Below are 20,806 nucleotides of genomic sequence, written 5' to 3'. Positions count from 1 at the left end.
ACCCCTGAGATGATATAACAAAACGTCACGAACAAAATCTGATTTTATCCTTACGTTACCAATCGCAGGCATATAAACTCCCACAAAACATACCCTACTCTCCCCCCACCACCCATCCACCCGAACAACCCTCCCCCCACCCCCCTCCTCCCACCCCATGACTCGCAAGGGACTGGTCTCCTTTACTAAAACAGCCACTCCGCCCTTTAAAAGCGTTGCCATGCTCACAAACAACTTATATCCTCTCAATCTCAACTCACTACCTGACTTATAGTTATGCTCCTGTAGGAAACCAACATCAACATCGTACCTTTTAAGGAACCACTCCAACCACACCCTTTTAACCTCAGTTTTTAAGCCATTAGCATTTATCGTTACACACCTGAATGGTCAAGGAGAGGCGGCTTACCCCTATGCCGCTGTGGCTTGCTCACACTTCCCTTCAAGCTGCTTACACTTTCCTTATTACTCTTTTTAATAGAACTTCCTACCCCCCCTTGTCTCTCCCCCGATTTTCCCTGTACTCCCCCCCCTGTAGGTGAATTGCGGACCACCTCCGCCCAAACCTTCTTACCTGGTCTTTGCCCAGGTGTTAAAACATCATCTAATTCAGTCAGCCCCGCTGGTCTCTTCCTAGAGCTGCCTCCCAAAGCCACCTCTTCCTCAGACACATCCTCCCTGTGTACCTCTGCCACTACAAGTGTATCCTTTCCAGTGTTCCCTACTACTTCCGACTTCTCACTCAGGCCTTGCAATTGCTGCTTTTCATTGATCCGTTCATCTATGTCCCCTTCTACCAAGGCCTCCTCCAAGAATTCCTGGAGCACTGACTCCAAGGATACCTCCTGTGTCGTCTCCACCACTTCCTCCACCACCTCAGATGTTGGAGAAGGAACTTCCTCCTCCACCGGGAGTGTGACACACGTCCCCATCTGTTCACCCTCCTTCTCCACCTCCTCACTCCATAGAGTAGTCCCATTCTTCGCCGCCGCCACCACACTCGCCTGCTGGATGTCCTCCACCGGGACTGACACCCCCGGGTCAACTCTACGTGCACATTGTGCCGCTATATGGTCAAAAGAGCCACAAAGACGACACGTTCTCCTTTGCCCCACATACGACACATATACCTGGTTTCTGGTGCCTGGCAACATTACATACGAAGGTATAGGCGTCTTTAAAGTCATCTTGATATTGTATGACCCTTCCGGGAGGCCCACATATGGTCCATCCCGCCAAACCCCACCTCTGGCTTCATGAATGACACCATACTTGCGAAAAACTTCCTGTATACCAAACTGCGTTGCCTCGAAGGGTACATTCCTCACTCGTACCCACGTGTAGAATGTAGATACGTCATGCAGGCACACATCCATCGTCGAGTTGAGACACATTTGCCGTTCCTGATACTCCTCCACCACACTGCTGTAGTAGCTATTCCTCAGGAACTTTACAAATACTCGTTTCATCCCATTAAGGGCCACACCATACAGTTCCTCATTAGGGATACCATATAAATCCCTAATAATTGCAGGTAGAACGACGTTCATAGTAGCAGGGCTCAGAGAACCCCTCAACAGCTCAATGCAAACTGTATTTATCCTCCTGCCGGTGTACTCCGCCATGTCTGAACAGTGAAAACTACGCAGAAACCAGTTGTAGTGGGAGCTACTGCACAGTGCGTCCGCACGGCCCAACAGCGATGCGAACAATGATAGTTTAGTGTTTGCCACGTGTTTGTATGTTCATGTTCAATCAAAGGTCGTATCATAGCTGTTGGTCCCACCTCTTAATTTTTATCGATCGCTTTGACCGATTCCTATTCTTAAGGACCCGATAATCCCTACTCGTGATACTGTGTATGTATCCTCTTCCCTCCTAGTATCCTCTTTCCCCTAGAATCCTCTTTCCCCTAGTATCCTCTTATTCAGTCTGTCATAGTATATTTCTTTCAGTATTAATCTTGTGAACTTTTTGGATCTTCTCAAGTTTCATTGCACTGGTCTACATGATTTTTTTTATTGACTTTATGGTATCTTTTTCCTTATATATATTGAAAATGGTGATTCACTGTGTTTTTTATTCATCTCTGTCACATCAGGTTGTCAAGTTATACGGAAACATTACTTGTCTCTTTTCGTATAACATAAGTAAATGAGAAAAGGGTATATTACCATTTAAAACGTTTTCTGTTTCTTTAAGATAGTAGGGCAGACAGCCAGCACTATGAACAAAAAGACTGCCCACCAAGAACCAGCTTCATGCCCGGAAATCACAACGTGAAAACTGTGCCACTAGTTGACCCCAAGAAAATTCTGCTGCCACCACTCCACATCAAATTAGGGCTTATGAAAAATTTTGTGAAGGCCTTGAACAAGAATGGAACTGCTTTCAAATACCCGGAGTCAAAGTTTCCTGGTATAAGAGAAGGAAAGCTAAAGGCAGGAATCTTTGTTGGCCATCAGATTCAGGAATTGATGAAGGACAAGCATTTTGATGAAGCATTTGCTCGTGATGAGGTGAATGCCTGGTTTTTTGTCAAACAGATTGTCCACAACTTCCTGGGAAACAGGCGCTCCCCCGAATTTGAAAAAAATTATCAAAGACCTGATTTCAAGTTTCCAACAACTTGGATCTAGAATGAGTGTGAAGATGCACTTTTTGCACTCACATTTTCACTATTTTCCCAACAATTGCGGGGACTACAGTGAGGAACAAGGAGAGCGGTTCCGTCAGGATATTTGCACCATGGAAACTCGATACCAGGGCAAATGGAGTGTCAGCATGATGGTGGCTTACTGCTGGTCATTGAAACGTAATGGTCTCGGTGCACAGCAAAAGCGAAAATCAAAGCAGTCCTTCCTAACCATTAGGGGCATATTTTTTTTAATAAAATCATTTGATTTGAGTCATGTTGATTTGGAATTTATATGTTCTTAAAACTAACAGAATGTGTTTTTCCATGATTACTCACCTAATTTTAATAAATAAAAAATTGATTTAAAATTCACATTTTTTTATCATTAATTTGTATTTTATTCAAAATCCTTACGTGATAGAGCAAAATGATTTAGATATTTACAATCAGCAGACCAAGAATATGTAAGATCGCAACCATGAATAAAAATAAAAATTAAAAACATTCCAAATGCAGACCAGTGTTATAGGCTTGACCAGGTGCATGTTCCATGCTGGCACTGCATTCTCCAACATTGTACGTTGTGTCCTAAATGATTTTTTCTGGTTATTGACCGTTATTGATAAATTAGTATTGTGTATACCGTGAAATTATATGTTTTATATGAACTTCTCATGTGTGTGTGTGTGTGTGTGTGTCTGCATAAGGAAATGTGTGAAGTTATCATTTCTTGTACATTTACTTTCTTTCCTCTCTTCATGCCTCACCGACCTCTTTACAAATTCTCTTCATTCAGCCACGTGTTCCTCTCTTACTCAATCACCACTTCATCACACACTGTGAAATAGTAGCCATCACTGTCTTCAGCAGTCCCGTCTTCTCCCTCTTCAAACTCCAAGTGTCGCTCACCATAACCCCCAACATTGGCATAGCTTTGTAGCTACAAGAAGCATTCTTCTCCCCCACATGTACCCAGTCTCCAATCACCACGAGTAAAATTTCGTAGAACAGGGAGTTCACTTTCAGTGGTACAGGAAGAACAAGGTGGCTAGAAAGTCGTGCATAAAAATACCAGAGCAAACCCACAGAGACAAGCAACCAGACATGACTACACTCACTGAAACTAAGCTTTTAAGAAAAAAAAATGACATTCTTTCAGTCAAATTCTGTATAATAAGAGAAAAAGATTTACGGAGAAGGCGAAGAATGGAGCGTTACCAGGAAACATCTGAGTTTGGAATATGTCCAGACCGATGATCTACATTATTTTTTTTTTATGATACAAACCGTCATTGGGAAACTGAGTAACATTGCCACATATCCTTCACCCATTAAAATAAAAATTTGGCATTGTTTTAATTCCATTGTATCATCGGCACAGTGGTTAACACATCCCCCTCATGATTGAAGACACACAAATACAAGTTTCCATTATTGTTTACTTTCAGGACAACACTTGAGTGAGCTTGTGAGAAAGTTTGCATTTGTTTAAGAGGGGAAATGTAGTGGATGAGTCGTAGACAGAAGTACAACAAAAGTGACAGGAGGGTGGAGAAGAGAAAGGAAATTAGGACACTGGTCTGAGTTTATCACCACATTGGTCTGGGTCTATCACAAAACTGGTCTGAGTTTATCTCAACAATGGTCTGGGTCTATCACAAAACTGCTCTGAGTTTATCTCAACAATGGTATAGGTCTATCTCAACACTGATCTGGTTCTTTCACCACACTGTTATTCGACGTTCATCACACATTCACTGGCATGTTCGGAACGTTTCGCCTACGCAGCAGGCTTCCTCAGTCGAGTACAGAAGAATTAGCAGAAACAGTAGGGATGTGAAGATGTATTCAGTCCATCAGACCACCTCAGACTACGTCTTCAAGGGTGATGGACTGATTACATCGTCTTCACATCTTTACTGATTCTGCTTACCCTTCTGTACTCGACTGAACAAGCTTACTGTGTAAGCGAAACGTTGCGGAATAAAGATACGTAACTGTCGGTATTGTTTACCATTGTCATATTTAAAAATGACAATCACCACCACGACTACCACCACCACCATCATCACCCCCACCACCATCATCACCACTACCATGATCACCATCACCACCATCACCACAATCACCACCACCACCATCATTATCACCACCACCACCATCATCACCACCACCATCATTATCACCACCACCACCATCACCACCATCACTACCACCACCACCACCATCACCACCACCACCACCACCACCATCACTACCACCACCAGAACACACTAATTAATCTCTCCTCATTATAACATTTCAGAACTTCGATCATCAAAGTAAACAAAAACTGGATTTTTCCTCCCCCCCAAAAAATTATGAATACTAATTAATTTTTTAGCTGTAAATAAGCCGATAAGACCTGAAAAGTCCAATCAAAAGTGGCTCTGAAAGTAGCAGTTTTACTGGAGGCTGAAGGCAGCGTGTAATTCCGGGAGATTAAGCCACTCAGTGGCAAATAGATACAAAGTCGTTTTGCCGCTAGTAGTTAAGAAAAAAAAATCAGGTGTAGAGGAAGCTTTGAGTGTATTGCTCCGTGCAGAGTTTAGTGTGAGACTGCATCGTTCTGTACTCACCTATTTCTACTCACCTATTTGTGATTGCAGGGGTCAAGTCAGCTCCTGGCCCCGCCTCTTCACCGGTTGCTAGTAGGTCCTCTCTCTCCCTGCTCCATGAGCTTTATCAAACCTAGTCTTAAAATTATGTATGGTTCCCGCCTCTACTACGTCACGTTCTAGGCTATTCCACTGCCTGACAACTCTGACTGAAGAAATACTTCCTAACATCCCTTTGACTCATCTGAGTCTTCAACTTCCAATTGTGACCTCTTGCTTCTGTGTCCCCTCCCTGGAACATCTTGTCTTTGTCCACCTTGTCTATTCCGCGCAGTATTTTATATGTCGTTATCATGTCTTCCCTGACCCTCCTCTCCTCCAGCGTCGTCAGGCCGATTTCCCTTAACCTTTCTTCGTAGGACATTACCCTTAGTTCTGGAGCTAACTTTGTCGCAAACCTTTGCACTTCTCTAATTTCTTGACGTGCTTTATCAAGTGAGGGTTCCAAACAGGTGCTGCATACTCCAGTATGGGCCTGACGTACACGGTGTACAGTGTCTTGAACGATTCCTTACTAAGGTATCGGAACGCTGTTCTCAGGTTTGCCAGGCGCCCATATGCTGCAGCAGTTATCTGATTGATGTGTGCTTCCGGAGACATGCTCGGTGTTATAATCACCCCAAGATCTTTCTCCTTGAGCGAGGTTTGCAGTCTTTGGCCACCTAGCCTATACTCCGTCTGCGGTCTTCTGTGCCCTTCCCCTATCTTCATGACTTTGCATTTGGTGGGGTTAAATTCGAGAAGCCAGATGCTGGACCAGGTGTCCAGTCTGTCCAGGTATCTTTGAAGTCCTGCCTGATCCTCATCTGATTTAATTCTCCTCATTAACTTCACATCGTCTGCGAACAGGGACACTTCTGAGTATAACCCTTCCATCATGTCGTTCACATATACCAAAAATAGCACTGGTCCTAGGACCGATCCCTGTGGGACCCCGCTCGTCACAGGTGCCCACTGTGATACATCATTACTTACCATGACTAGTTGTTGCCTCCCTGTCAGGTATTCTCTGATCCATTGCAGTGCCCTTCCTGTTATATGCGCCTGATCCTCTAGCTTCTTCACTAATCTCTTGTGAGAAACTGTGTCAAAGGCCTTCTTGCAGCCCAAGAAGATGCAATCAACCCACTCCTCTTTTACTTCTGTTACTTTATCATAAAACTCCAGAAGGTTTGTGACACAGTATTTGCCTTCCATGAATCCGTGCTGGTTGTCGTTTATAATCTTGTTCCGTTCCAGGTGCTCTACCACTCTCCTCCTGATAATCTTCTCCATAACTTTGCATACTATACACGTCAGTGACACAGGTCTATAGTTTAGTGCCTCTTTTCTGTCTCCTTTTTTAAAAATGGGAACTACATTTGCCGTCTTCCATACCTCAGGTAGTTGCCCAGTTTCCAGGGATGTGTTAAACATTGTGGTAAGTGGCACACACAGCATATCCGCTCCCTCTCTAAGGACCCACGGGGAGATATCCGGTCCCATTGCCTTTGAGGTATCGATGTCCCTTAGCAACTTCTTCACCTCCTCCTCATTTGTATTTATGTCATCCAACACTTGTTGGTATATTCCTTGCTGGTGTCCCCATCTGATCTGTCTCCCCAGAGGCCTTCCTGTCTCCACTGTAAATACTTCCTTAAATCTCATGTTTAGCTCCTCACATACCTCTTGATCGTTTCTTGTGAGTTCTCCACCTTCTTTCCTCAGCCTTATCACCTGGTCCTTGACTGTTGTCTTCCTCCTAATGTGGCTATACAGCAGTTTCGGGTCAGACTTGACTTTCGATGCTATGTCTTTTTCGTACTGTCGCTGGGCCTCCCTCCTTATTGTGTAGAGCTTTGTGTGATTGTATCGCTCCGTGTAGATTTTTGCGGAATTGCATAGCTCTGTGTAGAGTTTTGTATGATTATATAGCTCCGTGTGGAGCTTTATGTGATCACATCGCTGTGTAGAGCATTTGTCATGCCAATGACAAAAGCTCTAGACATGACAAACTTCTTCACCATAAAAAGTTTCCTTCCACCTGTCTTCACGGGCGGGGAAAATTTATTGAAGGATTAATTCCCTGACACCTCAGTGACGTGATGACGATGAAGATAATGTCTAGTGTGACGAGCCAGGTGGCAGTCTTGTGTTTTAATATTCTTCACTGCAGAGCAAGAATGTTTTTTTGACGGGAATTTTTAAGAAACGGATGAGAATTTATAGGCGCTCACACAACATAAACAAATGCAAAAGCACACAAATGCAGGCAAGAACAGCCACTTACATGCTCGTTTACAAATAATCATGCACACACATACATATATATATACGCACACATGCGCACATGCACACAAAATACAGGTTCGCACACACAATTGCAATATATATATATATATATATATATATATATATATATATATATACACAAACACTGATCTCTGGCTGAAGGAGACTCGAACCTACGAACCTTGGAACAAGGTACGCAGTGCTTTACCATCCTCACCACACTGGACAATACCTTGGCGCCCAGCTCATGCTAGACGTTTTGATCCAAGGCAGCCAGCTTTCAGGGAGGAGGCTTACAGCTTTTCATCTCATCGCCTCTTGCGAATTCCTTGCATTGTTAAAATCTCTCTCCTTCTCTTTCTCTCTCTCTCTCTCTCTCTCTCTCGATATATATATATATATATATATATATATATATATATATATATAAATATATATATATATATATATATATATATATATATATATATATATATATATATATATATATATATATATATATATATATATATATATATTATATATGTTGAATATGTAAAACTGGTTAATTAGCAAGAATTCGTTTAAAATTAGGTCTCTTCTAAAATTTTGTGTTATATGTTTAAAGATACATATTTTTCATTGATGTTAATGTAAAAATTAATAATTTTGTACCAAAAGAACCTTAGAAAACTTACCTAACCTTATTATAACAAGAGCAATTTATTTTACCCTAATCCAACTAAATACATTTTAGATAAGTTTACATTAATTTAATAATATACAAGCACAAAGAAATATTTTTTTTTTCGTTAGGTTCAGAATGATTTTTGCGAAATTATTGCATACACATATTTCCGCTTGCATTATTCGGCAAAAAGTGCGTTGCTATTTAAGCCAAAATCGCAAGTTTTACCTATTCGGCACGATATATATATATATATATATATATATATATATATATATATATATATATATATATATATATATATATATGTATGTATGTATATATATATATATATATTATATATATATATATATATATATATATATATATATGTATATATATATATATATATATATATATATATATATATATATATATATATATATATATATATATATATATATATATATACATAACGTATGCTTGCTTCCATATTGAAATTATAGTGTATCTTGTACCCATCCAGTTAATAACTCTTCTGGGAATATCAACAAATCTCATCATAGCGAAAGGACAATAAGGCTCTCGTTTGGATTATCTGTTGGTATATATTACAAACATATATATACACACATACACAGTTTATATATTCATCCTGGAGACAGCTCTAAAATTTCAATTTGACAAAGGCATTGTTTTGAGGATATGACGTGGCAGTGTGATGAAGTCTTGCTTAAAAGACCTCAGGAAATATTATTGAGTTCTTCACTGCAGTGCCTTGGGTCGGCGACCTCCTGCTCCCACTCACTCTCACTCTCATTCACTCTCTCTCTCAACGATTTTCAGCCTTGAGACTTTAGAAAATAAAAGAGAGAGAGAAATGCAGTATAATGTGATGTTTTACTGAAATCCTTTCGCCCACAAAGTCTATTTTATCAAGTCAAAAATATATGTGTTTGTGACCTCATAAAACCCACTCTTTGAGCGAAACGTTGTCAATAAAGGATTGTATTACATTGCATTCGTGTCTCTTTTTTTCCACCTTTTGAACATTTTATACCTTTATCTGCTGAGACCTTCACACAACACCACTGGTGAGACAGCTACACTCCATCTTTGACCTACTTGTCAGTCTCTCCCAGCAAGACAACTGCACAACACTGCAGAATTTTTCACAACACTGCACAGCCTCCCTAACGTCATAGATTTGTTTTCATGTATTGAATGCTGCCAGATATCTTGAGGAGTATGGTTAATCACCCCCGTGAAGCTACTAGTCCACAACAAACATCCTACATCAACACACTCGCATATATCTGTATAAAAATACTGTTTTTGGGCCATGTAAAAAGTTTGTTTTTTACACTCTAGTTTTTTCACCTGGTCAGAAAGGTTTTACTTATAATCTTTGTATAAAATCTATAACTAAGCCCTGAGAACTACCGCACACAGCAGCCGCCCTGCTCCCACCAGCACCTTTCCTGACCATGGAAGCCACAGTGTTCACTTGAAGACAGCCGTCACGAAACTTTGGCGAGTAAGATTATCGATAAGCCTAAAGTGTGTTTATTGTTACCCTGTAGAGTGTTGAGTCACAAGGCTCGGGAGAAGGGGGAAGGTCGAGTCTCCGGCAGCACCATAGCTGGTCATAGTTATTATGACTTGGGACGGAAGCGGCGATCGACTAAAGACGCCCAACAGGAGGTGACTGTGTTTGCTTGAGCAAGAGGTGGGATGAGGCCACCTGGGAAGGAGCAGCGAGGCGGCTGTCGTCGTCGTCGTCGTCGTTGGAGGATGATAATTAAGGTGAGTCAGAAGGTGTTGGAGGGAGCATACAACACCAACAACGATGCCAACAACACCAACACCGTCGCCAGCCGCAGCATACGACCAACCTCTCTCTCACTCGCTCTTACTGACCATTCTCCTGAGCTGACTCTGTATGTCTTCCTGCGAAATGAAAAAAAAATATATAAATATACATTATTATTAAAATTAGCATCAGCAACAGCAAATTTTTATTCGTCAGAAAGACCTCTCGCTCTTTCTCTGTAGAGAGAGCAGTTCAAAGACTGTCGGATATAAACAGTCTGCGGAGTTTACATGAACTTAAAAAAATAACAACACAAAAATCAATCCACATGTGGACGAAGAGAAGAAATATTTATTCTGTATATTTTAACTGTCTGAGGTGTAGTTCTATAAATTCTGATGAAACGGACCTCAGATCGAGATTAAACTAAACAACTTATTCCTGTATTCGACTCTTTCTCCATATTATGTGATTCCTATTATTGATAAATGTTGAAGGTACTTTGCTGATCCACTAAAAAACATTGTAAATAGTTCTTTTACAAAAGTTTTCTTAATCATGAAACATTTAACTTTCACACTTCTTAACAACACAAATATTATAATAGTACTTATAATAATAATAAAAATTATTATTCTTACAATCAGAACTAAGCGTTAAACCCACAAGGGTCATACAGCGCTGCAACGACATAAATAGATAATGAATTTAATTATTTTAGGGGGAACAAATCAACCCAATTATTATGTGACTACCTGGTTGGGTGAGCATTGACGGTTCTGGAGTGCTCAGGCTTGGGAGAGATGGAGGTGGTGGGTGGAGTATGCTGAGGCCAGTGAGTGTTCCAGGTGACCAGCCAGTCATGACGACCTGGTCCTCGCATCTCAAGCCTGACACACACACACAAAAATTCGTTAGTGATGACGAAATAGTGTGGGGTGAAGAAGGGAGGGAAGGATAAGAGGATAAAGGGTGAGCTAGGAGAAAGAGGATGTAAGAGAGAAGGGGAGAGGAAAAACTCAAATAGAATTTATGGTGTATGTGTATGTGTATGTGTGTGTGTGTGAGAGAGAGAGAGAGAGAGAGAGAGAGAGAGAGAGAGAGAGAGAGAGAGAGAGAGAGAGAGAGAGAGAGAGAGAGAGAGAGAGAGAGAGTACTCACCTATTTGTGGTTGCAGGGGTCGAGGCATAGCTCCTGGCCCCGCCTCTTCACTGATTGCTACTAGGTTCTCTCTCTCCCTGCTCCATGAGCTTTATCAAACCTCGTCTTAAAACTATGTATGGTTCACGCCTGCACTACGTCACTTTCTAGGCTATTCCACTGCCTGAAAACTCTATGATTGAAGAAATACATCCTAACATCCCTTTGATTCATCTGAGTCTTCAACTTCCAATTGTGACCTCTTGTGTCTGTGTCCCATCTCTGGAACATCCTGTCTTTGTCCACCTTGTCTATTCCGCGCAGTATTTTATATGTCGTTATCATGTCTCCCCTGATCCTCCTGTCCTTCAGTGCCGTCAGGCCGATTTCCCTTAACCTTTCTTCGTAGGACAATCCCCTTAGCTCTGGGCCTAGTCTTGTTCCAAACCTTTGCACTTTCTCTAATTTCTTGACGTGCTTGACCAGGTGTGGATTCCAAATTGGTGTTGCATACACCAGTATGGGCCTGACGTAAATGGTGTACAGAGTCTTAAACGATTCCTTACTGAAGTATCGGAACGCTATCCTTAGGTTTGCCAGAGGCCAGTACGCTGCAGCAGTTATCTGATTGATGTGCGCCTCAGGAAATGTGCTCGATGTTATACTCACCCCAGGATCTTTTTCCTTGAGTGAGGTTTGCAGTCTGTGGCCACCTAGACTATACTGTGTCTGAGGTATTCTTTGCCCTTCCCCAATCTTCATGACTTTCCATTTGGCAGGGTTAAATTCTAGGAGCCAGTTGTCGCACCAGGCTTGTAGCCTGTCCAGGTCTCTTTGTAGTTCTGCCTGACCCTCGACCGATTTGATTCTCCTCATTAACTTCACATCATCTGCAAACAAGGACACTTCTGAGTCTATCCCTTCCAATATGTCACTCACATATACCAAAAACAGCACAGGTCCTAGGACTGACCCCTGTGGAACCCCGCTTGTCACAGGCGCCCACTCTGACACCTCGTCACGTGCCATGACTCGTTGTTGCCTCCCTGTCAGGTATTCTCTGATCCATTGCAGTGACTTTCCTGTTATGTGTGCCTGATCATCTAGCTTTTGCAGAAACCTCTTGTGAGGAACTGTGTCGAAGGCCTTCTTGCAGTCAAAGAAAATGCAGTCTATTCACCCCTCTCTCTCTTGTCTTACTTCTGTCACCTTGTCATATAACTCCAGCAAGTTTGTGACACAGGATTTTCCTTCCCTGAAACCATGCTGGTTGTCGATTATACACTTGTTTCTTTCCAGGTGCTCCACCACTCTCCTCCTGATGATCTTCTCCATGACTTTGCATACTATACACGTTTGTGACACAGGTCTGTAGTTCAATGCCTCATGTCTGTCTCCTATTTTAAAAATTGGGACTACATTTGCCATCTTCCTTACCTCTGGGAGTTGCCCAGTTTCAATGGATGTGTTGAAGATCTTTGTTAGTGGCACACACAGCATCTCTGCTCCCTCTGTAAGGGCCCACGGATAGATGTTGTCTGGTCCCACCGCCTTTGAAGTGTCAAGTTCACATAGCAGCTTCTTCACCTCTTCCTTGGTTATGTGTACCTCATCCAGCACTTGTTGGTGTACCTCCCTGTTCTGATTTCCTGGAGCCCTACCGGTTTCTACTGTAAATACTTCTTTAAATCTCGTGTTGAGCTCTTCACATACCTCTTGGTCGTTTCTTGTGAACTCCCCGTCATCCTTTCTCAGTCTGATAACCTTTTCCTTGACTGTTGTTTTCCTCCTGATGTGGCTATACAACAACTTCGGGTCAGACTAGACTTTCGATGCTATGTCATTTTCATATTGTCGCTGAGCCTCCCTTCTTATCTGTGCATATTCGTTTCTGGCTCTTCGGCTAATCTCTTAATTTTCCTAGGTCCTTTGTCTTCTGTAACTTTTCCATTCTCTAGTGCGCCTAGTTTTTGCCTCCCTACACCTTTGGGTGAACCAAGGACTCGTTCTGATCTTCCCATTATTTCTGTTTCCCTTGGGAACAAACCTCTCCTCTGCCTCCTTGCATTTTGCTGTAACATAGTCCATCATTTCTTGTACTGGTTTTCCTGTCAGTTCTCTCTCCCACTGAACGTTTTGCAGGAAGTTCCTCATGCCTGTGTAGTCCCCCCCTTTTGCAGTTTGGTTTTTCCCATCCTATTCCTACTAATCTCTCCACTTGTAGCTCAACTATGTAGTCAAAGCACAGAACCACATGATCACTAGCTCCTAGAGGTCTTTCATACATGATATCCTCGATGTCCAAACTACTCAAGGTGAATACAAGGTCCAGTCTTACTGGATCGTCCTCTCCTCTCTCTCTGGCAGTGTCTCTAACATGTTGATGCATGAGATTTTCCAGTACCACATCCATCATCTTGGCTCTCCATGTTTCGGGACCCCCATGGGGTTCAAGTTTTTCCCAGTCAATCTCCTTGTGATTGAAATCACCCATAACTAGTAACTTTGCTCCCCCCATGTGACCTCTTCTGGCTACCTCGGCTAGTGTGTCGACCATTGCTCTTTTGCTCTCGTCGTATTCTTCTCTTGGCCTCCCGCAGTTCTGTGGTGGGTTGTACATTACTGCAATTACCACCTTATGGCCCTCAGACTGGATTGCTCCTACTAAGTAGTCCCTTTCGCCAATGCCATCCATTCCTTCCATTTTCTCAAATCCCCACCGGATTTTAATAAGCAGTGCAACTCCTCCTCCCCCTCTCCTCCCTCTCTCCTCCCTCTGTTTTACCTAAGGATTTGATATCCGGGTGGAAAGATTGCATCTGTTATCATCCTGGTGAGTTTTGTTTCTGTGTGTGAGTGTGTGTGTGTGTGTGTGTGTGTGTGTGTGTGTGTGTGTGTGTGTGTGTACTCACCTAGTTATACTCACCTAATTGAGGTTGCAGGGGTCGAGTCAGCTCTTGGCCCCCACCTCTTCACTGGTCGCTACTAGGTCACTCTCTCCCTGCTCCATGAGCTTTATCATACCTCTTCTTAAAGCTTTGTATGGATACAGCATCTACTACCTTACTTTCCAGACTATTCTACTTCTTGACAACTCAATAGCTGAAGAAATACTTCCTAACATCCCTGTGACTCATCAGAGTCTCCAACTTAATTCAAGAACATAATAAAGAAGGAACACTGCAAGAGGCCTACTGGCTTATGTGAGGCAGGTCCAATTCTCCCACCGGCTTAAGCAATGCCTTGACCTAGTGAGGTCAGACACGTCACTTAAGGAAGGAGCACGGCATCCGACCTAGCAGCACAAGCTAGTCAGGTCCAACTCACACCCACCCACACCCACTCATGTATTTATCCAACCTATTTTTAAAACTACACAACGTCTTAGTGTTTATGACGGTACTCAGGAGTTTGTTCCACTCATCCAGAACTCTATTACCAAACCAGTGCTTTCCTATATCCTTCCTGAATCTGAATTTTTGCATTTTAAAACCATTGCTGCGAATCCTGTCTATGTTAGATATTTTTAGCATGCTATTTACATCCGGTTTATTAATTCCTGTTTTCCATTTATACACCTCAATCATATCCCCCCTAATTCTACGCCTTCCAATTGTGATCCCTTGTTGCTGTGTCCCATCTCTGGAACATCCTGTCTCTGTCCACCTCGTCGATTCCTCTCGGTATTTATATGTCGTTATCATATCTTCCCTATCTCTCCCATCCTCCAGTGTCGTCAGGTCGATTTCCCTTAACTTCTCCTCGTAGGACATGCCCTTTAGCTCCAGGACTAGTCTTGTTGCAAACCTTAGCACTTTCTCTAGTTTCCTTACGTGCTTGGCTAGGTATGGGTTCCAAATTGGTGTTGTATACTCCAATATGGGCCTAACGTACACGGTGTACAGGGTCCTGAACGATTCCTTGTTAAGATGTCGGAATGTTGTTCTGAGGTTTGCTAGGCGCCCATATGCTGCAGCAGTTATTTGGTTGATATGCGCCTCAGGAGATGTGCCTGGTGTTATACTCACCCCAACATCCTTTTCCTTGAGTGAGGTTTGTAGTCTCTGGCCCCCTAGACTGTACTCCGTCTGCGGTCTTCTTTGCCCTTTCCCAATCTTCATGAGTTTGCACTTGGTGGAGTTGATCTCTAGAAGCCAGTTGCTGGACCAGGCCTGCAGCCTGTGCAGATCCCTTTGTAGTTCTGCCTGGTCCTCATTCGATTAGATTCTTCTCACCAGCTTCACATCATCTACAAACAGGGACGCTTCGGAGTCTATTCCTTCCGTCATGTTTACAAATACCGGAAACAGCACCGGTCCTAGGAATGACCCCTGTGGAACCCCGCTCGTCACAGGCGCCCACTCTGACACCTCGCCACGTACCATGACTCGCTGTTATCCCTGCCTGGTCCTCCAGCTTTTACACTATTCTCTTGTGAGGAACTGTGTCAAACGCTTTCTTACAGTCCAAGAAAATGCAATCTACCCACCCCTCTCTCTATTTTCTTACTGCCATCACCCTGTCATAGAATTCCAGCAGGTTTGTGACACGGGATTTCCCGTCCTTGAAACCGTGCTGGCTGTCGTTGATAAGCTCATTCCTTTTTAGGTGCTCCACCACTCTTCTCCTGATAATCTTCTCCATGACTTTACATACTATGCATGTCAGTGACACTGGTCTGTAATTTAATGCTTCTTGTCTGTCTCCTTTTTTAAAAATTGGGACTACATTTGTTGTCTTCCATACCTCAGGTAGTCGCCCTTTTTCGATAGATGTGTTGAAGATTGTTGTTAGTGGTACATATAGCGCCTCTGCTCCCTCTCTCATGAACCATGGAGAGATGTTATCCAGCCCCATCGGTTTTGAGGCATCTAGCTTGCTTAGCAGCCTCTTCACTTCTTCCTCAGTTGCATGTACTGTGTCTACCACTTGATGGTATACCCCACCTCTCCGTCTTTTCTGTGAACACTTCTTTGAATCTCATGTTGAGCTCCTCACTTACTTCGCGGTCGTTTCTTGTGAGCCTTCCTCAGCCTGATTACCTGGTCCTTGACTGCTGTTTTCCTCCTGATGTGGCTTTACAACAGCTTCCGGTCAGATTTGGCTTTCGCTGCTATGTCATTTTCATATTGTCGTTGGGCCTCCCTTCTTACCTGTGCATATTCATTCCTGGCTCTACGACTGCTCTCCTTATTCTCCTGGGTCCTTTGCCTTCTATACTTCTTCCATTCAAGAGCACACTTGGTTTTGGCCTCTCTACACCCTTGGCTGAACCAAGGGCTCATCCTGGCTTTCTTGTAATTTCTGTTACCCTTGGGTACAAACCTCTCCTCAGCTTCTTTGCATATTGTTGTCATATATCCCATCATCTCGTTTACTGACTTCCCTGCCAGTTCTCTGTCCCACTGAACCCCGTGTAGGAAATTTGTCATGCCTGTGTAGTCCCCTTTCTTGTAGTTTGGCTTCATTCATCCTGCCATTCCTGCTCCCTTCTCCGCTTGTAACTCTACTATGTATTCGAAACTCAGAACCACGTGATCACTGGCCCTGAGGGGTCTGATCCCTGGCCCTGTGTGTGTGTGTGTGTGTACTCACCTATTTGTGGTTGCAAGGGTCTAGTCATAGCTCCTGGCCCTGCCTCTTCACTGATCGCTACTAGGACCTCTCTCTCCTTGCTCCATGAGCTTTTTCAAACCTCGTGTGTGTGTGTGTGTGTGTGTGTGTGTGTGTGTGTGTGTGTGTGTGTGTGTGTGTGTGTGTGTGTGTGTGTGTGTGTGTGTGTGTGTGTGTGTGTGTGTTATTCCCTATGTGGTTGCAGGGGTCGAGTCTCAGCTCACAGCTCCGCCTCTTCGCTGGCCAATATTGGGTTTCCTTTCCTGACTGCATGAGCCCTATCATACCTATTCTTAAAACAGTGCATGGATCCTCCCCTCAACGGAGGTTCCTTGATACTGGTGAGGGGCTCTTTTCCTAGGGAATTGGATCTGTGCTCCAGTTCCCCGAACTGAGCCTAAATTCCTTCCATCCCCCCCCCCCCCTCCACAGGCGCCGTATAATCCCTATGGGTTTAGCGCTCCCCATGATGATGATGATAATAATAATAATAATAATAATAATAATAATAATAATAATAATAATAAAAATAATAATAATAATAATAATAATAATAATAATAATGATAATATTAATACCACTTCGCTGTTTATGCCGTTCCACTCACTGACCACTCCTAACCTAAAGAAATATTTCCTAACAATTCTGTGATTCACCTGTGATTTTAACTACACGTTATTATATCATCCTGGGTCCTTTTGTCCTCTGTCATCAGGTGTAGCTCCTTTAGCTGCAGTTTTTCCAGCTTCTTGACATACTTAATCGGATTTGGGTTTGATGCTGGTGCTGTGTACTCAACGATGACCTTGACTTATGTCTTGACACATTTTTCAGGTTCCTGAAAGCTAATTTTAGAATTTCCAGATACGCGTTTTCTGCAGTTGATGGGTACCTCAGGTAATTTTCTCGAAATTATACTTACCCCCGGGTCCTTTTTCTTGAGGCAGGTTTGAAGCCTTTGTCTCCCAAGCCTGTGTAATCTACTTCCAGCTTCCTTTGCCTTTATCTCGATTTTCATAACCGCATTTTCTGGGGTTAATTCTAATAGCTTCCTGTCAGACCACTCTTGTAGCGTGTCCATATCCGTTTATAATACTTTTTTGAATCTGCTTCAGTTTATTTTCTCGTTAGCTTCACGTCACGTGCGAGCAGGAATACATCTGGCTCAGTTCCTTCTGTCTGGCTCCGACACTTGTGAACCCCCTACTGGTGACTGTTGCTCATTCCGACATCTCTTCATAGAAAATTAACTCGTTGTTGCCTTCCTGTTGTTTCTTGAACCGCTATTGCCTTCCTCGTTATTCCTGACTGCTCTTCTAGCTCCCTCCCTCCTTCCCTCCAGCCCTCTCTCTCTCTCTCTCTTGCTCTTGCCTTACTTTCATTACTTTGTCATAGAACTCTGGCAGATTTGTGAGACAGGACTTAACATCTCTAAAACCATGTTGGCTGTTAGTTATGAACTTGTTTCTTTCCAGGTGCTCCACTACTCTTCTCATAACGTTCTCCATAGCCATTGACACTTGTCTGTAGTTGAATGCTACCGTTTCTTAAATATCTGGACAACATCTGCCATTTTCCCCACCTGAGGTAGTTGCCCTGTGACAGTTGACTTGATACATGACAACTGCTCCTCTCAGAGCCCACGGAGAAATGCTATCTGGTCACATTGCCTTCGAGGTATCTACCTTTCTGAGTAGCTTCTTCACCTCCCCAGTACTCATGGCCCACCTTTCTTTTTAGATTTCAGTAAAGTCTTTGTTTTCTCTGAGAATGTCTCCTTAATATTTTTTTTCAACTCCTAGCAGATTTCCTGGTTATTACTCGTAAGTTTTCCAGCCTCTTCTTCAGCCTTATTACCTGGTCTTCTTTATCTTGTGGCTTCCTTATTTTGTGGCTGTATTCCAACTCTGGTGTTAAGTACAATGTTATTCTCAAACTGTCGTTCAATCTCTCTTCTTATCCATGTATATTCGGTTCTTTCTCTTCCGCCCACTTCCTTGTTCTCCTGCATTCTTTGATTTCTATCTTTTCTCACACTCTTGCACTTTAGTTATTGGCTCTTTGAAGCTCCTGGTGACCCATGGGTTCTCCCTATTCTTTTCCTCGCCTCCGCTTTTGGATGTGAATTTCACTTTTCCCTGCAGGTACTTTCCAGCAACACTCCATCATTTCATTTATTTTTCCATCTAGTTCCCTTTATCACTGCACTGCATTCAAAACTTATCTCATGCTACCTGCGTACTTTCCTTCTTAAGTCGGGTTCCCCTCTTCTTTCTCGCGTATTGCTTCTCTCCAGGTTCGTTTCCACAAAGTATTCAAAACTAAATACTGTGTCATCGCTAACTCACGTATTTTATGCGTCGTATGTCAGAGTCATTTAGGGTGAATACAAGGTCCAGTCTTACTGGTTCATCTCCTCCTCTTTGGTGATATCCTTGATATTCTGACACATGAATTTTCGCATAACCACCTTCAACTTCCTAAACTTTCAGCACTTCTGGTCCCCTCTGTGTACTCACCTAATTGTGTGTGTGTGTGTGTGTGTGTGTGTGTGTGTGTGTGTGTGTGTGTGTGTGTGTGTGTGTGTGTGAGTGTGTGCGTGTAATTACCTATTTGTGTCTAGTCTCCAATACTCTGTTCATCACACACACACACACACACACACACACACACACACACACACACACACACACACACACACATGACACACATGACACACGAGAACGACATGACGGAAGAAATAGACTCCGAAGTGCCCCTGTTTGCAGATGATGTGAAGTTGATGAGAAGAATTCAATCGGACGAGGACCAGGGAAAACTACAGAGGGATCTGGACAGACTGCAGGCATGGTCCAGAAACTGGCTCCTGGAGTTCAACCCCACCAAGTACAAAGTCATGCAGATTGGGAAAGGGCAAAGAAGACTACAGACGGAGTACAGTCTAGGGGGCCAGAGCCTACAAACCTCACTCAAGGAAAAGGATCTTGGTGTGAGTAGAACACCGGGCACATCTCCTGAAGCGCACATCAACCAAATAACTGCTGCAGCATACGGGTGCCTGGCAAACCTAAGAACAGCATTCCTGTTACGAGTATGGCCATACCCGACATATTTTATACTAGGATATTTCTTATATATTTTATATATATATATATATATATATATATATATATATATATATATATATATATATATATATATATATATATATATATATATATATATGTGTGTGTGTTAATGCTAATATTGTTATATTATATTGTTAAGCGTTCATAATAGTGTGATTTTCATGTAGTGGGAAACTACTAGTTGGAGCGCCAGTTACTAGTTCAGGTACTGACCTGTCTCTCAAAGTCACGTGACCAACCTGACGTCAGCTTACCGCTCACTGGTACAGCCAGTAGGTTCACAGTACTCTGAGTAGTTTCACACACTCACTCAGAGTACGTTCACAGCACTGACTCTGAGTAGGTCCTTGTGGCATGCAAAGAGTACGTAACCTTTATTCGGCGCATGGACACACCCTCATTTACAGGCTATCTCCCCCAACCAGCGAACCAGGTTGCTAAGAGTTGATGATGGGGCCCCATCGTTCAACTAGTGACCAGGTTCTAGCCAATAAGAAGGTGGGATTGACAATCGCAGAGGTTATGTGGATACCGCTCTCCTGTCTGCCCTTGTCATTCCCACTCTAGAGCTGGTTGAAGCACGGTCTGCTATCTTGTGGCTTCTATTTCTGCCTTGCTTACCGTGGAGTGCACTATATTTATCACTGTACATAGTGTACATATTGCTGTTATAATTGGTGAAGGATAATATAAGTCTAAACTTTTTCTACTGTGTTTATTTGCTCCCATTACACCTGGGATAACAGGCCATTTGAAAACCTAGGTTGTAATAGTCCTCAACCCAGAGCGCATAGCCCCTTTAGTGCTCAGTTATATTCTTGCTTTTCTATAGACTTCAAAGTCTCTGGTATGAGACGATTAACTATTGGAGAGATTGCTAGCTTAAGTAATCCCTGGAGA

The 20,806-nt window shown here is 42.8% G+C and overlaps 1 protein-coding gene across 1 annotated transcript in view; it reads right to left on the bottom strand.

Moving 5' to 3' along the window:
* Positions 1 to 8,872: 8,872 nt before the first annotated feature.
* The window catches only part of LOC128686269 (uncharacterized), a 632,744-nt gene continuing 620,810 nt past the window's right edge, over positions 8,873 to 20,806 (bottom strand). Inside the window, exons 15-16 of the mRNA XM_053773110.2 lie at positions 10,781 to 10,915; positions 8,873 to 10,162 (exon numbers count right to left, since the gene is read on the bottom strand). Of these exons, the coding sequence (XP_053629085.2) occupies positions 10,024 to 10,162; positions 10,781 to 10,915 (274 nt within the window). The 3' untranslated portion in view covers positions 8,873 to 10,023. The remainder of the gene's footprint in view (positions 10,163 to 10,780; positions 10,916 to 20,806) is intronic.

The sequence above is a fragment of the Cherax quadricarinatus genome, chromosome 17 (genome assembly GCF_038502225.1).
Source record: "Cherax quadricarinatus isolate ZL_2023a chromosome 17, ASM3850222v1, whole genome shotgun sequence".
In the NCBI taxonomy this organism is placed as follows: Eukaryota; Metazoa; Arthropoda; class Malacostraca; order Decapoda; family Parastacidae; genus Cherax; species Cherax quadricarinatus.
The sequence above is the reverse complement of the archived record's forward strand: the minus strand, read 5'-3'. Positions and strand labels throughout refer to the sequence as shown.